We start from the raw sequence: 6,000 nt of genomic DNA, 5'->3' as shown, positions 1-6,000 counted from the left end.
TATCCCCATTCAGTCAGCCTGCATGCTATCACTCGAGGACGGGTACCAGTGCGCAGTTCGGTGGTCTGAGGGTGGTAGACGCGTCCCCCGAGCAGAGACCAGGTCGGTGCCACCCCTGTGCGCTGAGTGAGGGCTGTTTGGCTCAAGTGGGCCGGCCCGGGCCGCCCCCCGGCCGTAACTCGGTCCGTTTCCGGCGCTGATGAATTGGGCGGGCGTCCGGCGGCACGCGTCGCACCTCGTGCCGAGGCCCGGCGCCGGCCGCGACGCGCCACTCGCTGGTGGCGCCGGGCCCGATTGCGGTTGTGCACGGAAGCTCGAGCGGCGGCAGTCACCCCTCCCCCTTCCCCCGCCGGCTTTACGGGCGAGGCTTGTGTGAGCGCTGGCCTGACTCGCTTGTGCATATGCTGGCCGTCGGACAGCGATCACGGTGACCTTTGTGTGGCTCGCTCCGCTGGGGACAGGCCAGCTTGGTCGGAGGACCGTCCATTGCAATGGCCGCTCAGTAAATGCCACCACGAAATCTTGGCGAGTATCTTACCGATAAATGGTACTCGTGCGTCGGTTATTTTATCAACAGCATTTGACACCTGCGGCTAAGAGGGCTCACTGCCGAAAACAGACGTAGGGATTCTGTCTGCCGTTTTGTTAAAGTGCACTACACTTCAAGCGTGGCGTAATGGCTTGAGACTTGAAGCGGTGCTTTGCTATGGCACTTGGCGCAGTTGTTTCTAAACGTGCTCGTTATTTATAATGAGCTTCGCTGGACCCAGTTACGGACACATAAATTAAGTGGAAGAAAGCACAGCGCGGCATGTAAAGGCTATCAGAACACATGGAAACATTTTGAAAAAGACTCATAGAAAGCCTCACGGGTTCTTGAGGTGCCCAGTCCGCATAAATATACAAATGTCATAGATATATGTTGACTGAGGGCATCCCATAACTATTGCCTTGGCTGTTGATGCGTCTTAAAATTTAAGGGGAAGTGTGGGTTACCAGCACCTTTCCTTTCATGCTTCGACCTAAGGTTGATGGAGTTTAGTCATGCAACCGTGTCGCATAGGACCTGAGCGCAAAAGCCGCAACCCGCACAACTAAAATTGTTCATTACCTTGAATACTCTACTTCCAAGTGCGGAACAGTGACATTACGAACGCTGTGGAAATAAAGCTGAGGGGGGGGGGGGAGCAGCAGGTTTAGCCTGCTGTTTTGCCTGCGACGGAGTGGGGGTTATATCAAATCCCTGTTAACCCTTCTCCTAACATGCCACCCCGAGTGGACCGATAATTTGCAAGTATTTTATTAACCTAAAAATGTTTTAAAATTGACGTCATCCACTCCTGATTTATATGCGAATCGTGTCGTTTAGGAATTGTAATTTTTGGAGATTATTATAAAAATCCGACAGGAACAATGCATCGGACTAAATAATGTGTTCATGACGCTAGAACGTCTACGTAGATCATCTAGAGGTACGAATCCAAGGGAACTAACAGAGCCGTGTCTGCTTTCAATGCATTCGTCTGCCATTAAAGCTTAACGACGCACTCAGCTGATGAAGCTATCTGGCGTCGCACGCCTCTTATCCTGGCAGTAAGGGCGCCACCGCTGGGAATCGAACCCTGCACCTCTGCTTTGCAGACACGCAGATTGGCGGTACTGGATTGCCGGCACCCCCGTTTCCAACACGATGGTAATATTTTAAAGCAATGCACCTTATTCTGGCGCATTTGACAACAAATTTAGGGTCCGTCCCTCCCAAACGGAATTTGGCCGCTTCATAGCTTCCGTGCGAAATTTGCCGTCACCCCAAAGCATACTTCGTCGTACAACAACATACAACATGTGATTTGGGATACATTTCCAAAACGGCATGGCTGGCCATAGCTGTGAGCAAGACTACTTAACCCTAAATATAACGGCAGCCATTGGTCTGCAGGTAGCCAGCCCATCGGGTCCAGCGGTCTAACGAACTCACCGCGCGCGTGGCGGTTCGAATGTTGAACGCCGCTGTAGGCTGACACAGTTTACTAAACGCACTCAAGCCGGAAGTGACGGGTTTTTGCGGAAATTAAATTTCTTGGTTAGTGCTTGTGATTGGAATCCTATCTTATATAACATGAATCGAAATTTTATCAACAACAGTTCCGCTAAAGAAATGATCATTTCAAATGAAGAATTAAGGCATTGTGGGAAATCAGCAAACTTGGCGTAATGTTCCGATTCAGTCACGTCCAATTTGTGCACTTAAATTTCGACCCAAAAGATGGTGCTAACGCTTGACAGTAACAACTGCCTAGAGAATTCATCTTTATGACCGATTCAACCGCCGACACGCCTACAGCAATTCGTTAATGACACAGTTCGCCATCAGCGAACAAAAAATCACTGCCTTTTACTATAATGCACGTAAATAATCGCAACCAACTACCGGTTTACCCACATTTCCCTTTCCCATAGTCCCCTAGTAGCGCATCCAGAATCCAGATCCAATCATTCGATAACTGTCTCATACTGCCTCGCCTGCACCTGTCCTGATATGCTGTGCCGCTCAACACAGGTGTCCACCGGAACAGTATCCCCACGTCCAGCACCCGGCCGACAACCCCGTTCACCTGTGCGGCGGCCCGATCCAGGTGGCTGCACGATCCCACCACCCCCTCGAGTCATGAATTTCCTGACACTTCACAGCCTTGGATTGCGCATACGACTGCAGGTCACCCTAACTGAACGCACGGAACAGAACGAGGAGCAGACTCAGGAGCAGGCGCTTCTGTGACTTCGGACACCCCGGAGCATTTGTTACATATAACACCAGTTCGTTTTCATGCGAAATACTCTCATAACGCTGCTCATATCTACCAGCTAACGCCCACACATTCCATGACGCGATAAAAAAGCATTGCTACACAGCAGCCCAAAAGCACCTTGCGACTCTCGCAGCACACCGGATGTCGTACGCGTCCTTCGCCGTCCACGGACGGCTGACGTTGCTGCGCAGCGCTTTATCCTGAACATGCGAGAACGCGCGCCGCTGTGACCCTGGTGCGGGTTGATCGTGGATCTATTGGGTGCTCTTCATGTCAAAGAGAGGCGCGGCGAGGACTCAGCTTTGCCAGCGGACAACTGGCTGTGATCTCACGGGCGAAGAAAGCTTGATGAGAACAAAGCAGCTACACAGGAGACTAACGTGTAACTATTTTAAGGTCATATGACTATTAAAATTTGGTGAAACACGTCCTAGAGCTGCCGCTGTTTTGTGTCCAACCAGAACCTTCAACGGCAGATCCCAAGAACCTCAGTCGTTGCAGTTGCTGGCCTTGTGAAAACGGACGCAGATAAGGCTACGGTTTGAGGAGAAGGTGCGCTGGGAATGGTTACCACAGTTTCCAAAAAAAGCAAAGGCCTCCAGCCGTAAATCTTAAGCTAAGCGTGTACTATTGTGGCGAAGTTGTTTGCTTCCACCTCATGACTTTTTACTACCGAACACTACCAATTAGCCATATATTGGACCTACCTGTAACCTTGAAGTATCTGTGGTCACTTTGATGTTAGATCGCACGGACAGCTCACTTGGCTCCAGCTTTTAGAACGGGACAGCTCACATAGCTCCAACTTTTAGAACGGAACCCTGAGTGAGAGAGCCTCAAATTACAAAGGTGCATGACCCAAACACACCGCTCATTAGCTTGTTGACAGTAACCGCAGGAGCATATTACAGAAAATTGCACTGGTGTGGTTCGCTGTGCCAATCGCTGGTGCCATTCGAAATATGTCTACATAAATGTGTCACCCCCTAACCGAATGAGAGACGTAATTATCATTATACTTGCATGGTTGCAGACCCTTCCTCTGTCATATTGCATCAATCGTGCACTGATGAGTCACGTTTAATGTGCACCCTGTGTATTGGAGCAGTCGAAGTCGGCAATCACATACGTCGTCATTTTCACGTCATTTTCATAGTCACTATGTCCGTCCACCGTACATTCCACGTCGGCCGCCGCTTCCTCCACGTGACGTCACCCGGTCTGGCGCTCCACGTGACGTCACCCGGTCCACTTCACTCGGTCGTGACTTCATTATCGTGACTTCACTCGGTGTGGCGCTCTGCGTCGTATTGTGGTGTCTCCGACCCTTCCGTTGCCAACCCCATAAAAATATCCGGGGCTTAATTGATTTCCCAGGCGACCCGTTACCTGAGCTCCGCCGCCAGAGAAGTGATTATTTTTTGCGTCCCTAGGTTTCGGACCTCCCAGGTGACCTCGCCCATCTAGAGGTGAGCCGAACAATAGGAGGGGGAGAGGTGGGGAGGTGGTGATAAACTTCGACAGGCGAGCGAGACGGGAGAAAGAAAGGGTTGATGACCAGCTCCTCAGCACGTGCACCTACCATGAGCTTCTGACCCGAGCCATGATGTCCAGCAAACAGGATATTCGTAGAAAATCAATGGTTTATATCTTGCTCATGATGGCGTTAAATCTGAAAATCCATACTTCATGGATGGGTTAAAGATTCAATGCAAAGACTACAAGAAATGCTCAAGTAACGTCATTGTAAAGTGAACGATAAATATGTAATTTTCTTCTAACTCACTTTTTGCAAACAGCATGCATAGATACACCATGTGCTGAACTACGGCGGTGAAAGAGCATCCCTGAAAAGTGTCGGACTAACAGTTTTTGAAGTAGATCATTTCCTCATAGCAAGATTTTATCAACATTTGACAACACGCACAATGGGGGGTCACACGCCATCTGCCGTTTCTAGAGACTTTGACGCACCGTGCATGACCAGCTGCAGGTAATGGTTTTGACATTATCATAAAGGTATTGCTTATCTAAAATGCTAGATTCCAAGATAAACGCACACCCTCTCGTCGCATGGACTGTGTGTGGGCAGCTTTTTAAATCCAGTAATTTGAGCACATGTGCTGTAAATTATAATGCCAGAGTATGGCGATTTTTTCAGCCTAGAGATGTACGCGAAGTTTCTGTTTTGAACGATGCCACGATAAACCACACAGGCTACAAAGACAAATTACACCTTAGAATATCTCTGTGGCGTTCATAACTTGAACATGACGAATATGTAATGTAAATTTATGTCATGTAGTGTACATGTAATGTACACAACGACGCGATTGCACGGTAAAGCTCGTATACCTTACACCACGTTAGTCCAGTAACAACGCCTTTATAGACGTTAATGAGGCCCGTAGACCTCGGGAACACGTGCTCGTGATTTGGGTTGAGCGGGAGTGCCCGAGTAGTAAATGAGATTATAGTCGGGCCGGTGCCAGGCGCTGGCTTACACGAGACTCCGCCCTCGCCGCCTGGTCGACACGCCCTGACCCGGCCTCGGCCCCGACCGGTTTATCGCCTGTTACCTGGCTTTAACTAGTTGGTGGAAGTCGCTGTTTGCCGGTGGTGAAGCGGAGTTATAGCAATCCTGAAGCGCAGATGACGGCAATATGGGCCCCAACAAATCCTGTGTAATGCGCTGACAAGGACTCGTTCACCGGCCGTATTAATTTTCTTTTACTGTTATTCGTGTGTGCATACACTCAACACTTTTATTTGGTTTGAAAGGATATGGAATATATGTTTGTTTAATGGAGCGTGGAGCGCCTGGCACTGTCGGCCCTGGCATTACACCCTAACTGTGACCGTTTGCAAGTGGTCGGTAGGCGGAGCACCACAGTCACGTATTTGCAGCACGACACACGCGTCAGGCTCACATATTATACTCCATTTCAGGCATGTCACGCTACTTGCACATTTTGCGCACATTACGCTAGCTCGATATTTGTATCGCAACTTGCTTTGTGCACAGAGTATAAGGGGTTGAAGTCCAAAGGGCGCCAAGAACAGAGTGAAGTGCACCGTCAAGCACGGGGAGCTTTAGAGCTATAGTAATCTGAACAATACTTCCTAAGTTCATGAACATGGCGAAATTAAATAGAGAACGTCAGGGTCAAGACAGGTGATATATCTCACG

At 49.4% G+C, this 6,000-nt stretch overlaps 1 protein-coding gene across 1 annotated transcript in view; it reads left to right on the top strand.

The window, feature by feature from the left end:
- Nucleotides 1–3,971: 3,971 nt before the first annotated feature.
- LOC119091648 (teneurin-a) overlaps nt 3,972–6,000 on the top strand; it is a 68,480-nt gene continuing 66,451 nt past the window's right edge. The window contains exon 1 of the mRNA XM_037214458.1: nt 3,972–4,043. Within this exon, the coding sequence (XP_037070353.1) occupies nt 3,972–4,043 (72 nt within the window). The remainder of the gene's footprint in view (nt 4,044–6,000) is intronic.

The sequence above is a fragment of the Pollicipes pollicipes genome, unplaced genomic scaffold, assembly GCF_011947565.3.
Source record: "Pollicipes pollicipes isolate AB1234 unplaced genomic scaffold, Ppol_2.1 Scaffold_3447;HRSCAF=4054_pilon_pilon_pilon, whole genome shotgun sequence".
NCBI classification, from domain to species: Eukaryota; Metazoa; Arthropoda; class Thecostraca; order Pollicipedomorpha; family Pollicipedidae; genus Pollicipes; species Pollicipes pollicipes.
This window is presented reverse-complemented; position numbering and strand designations above follow the sequence as displayed.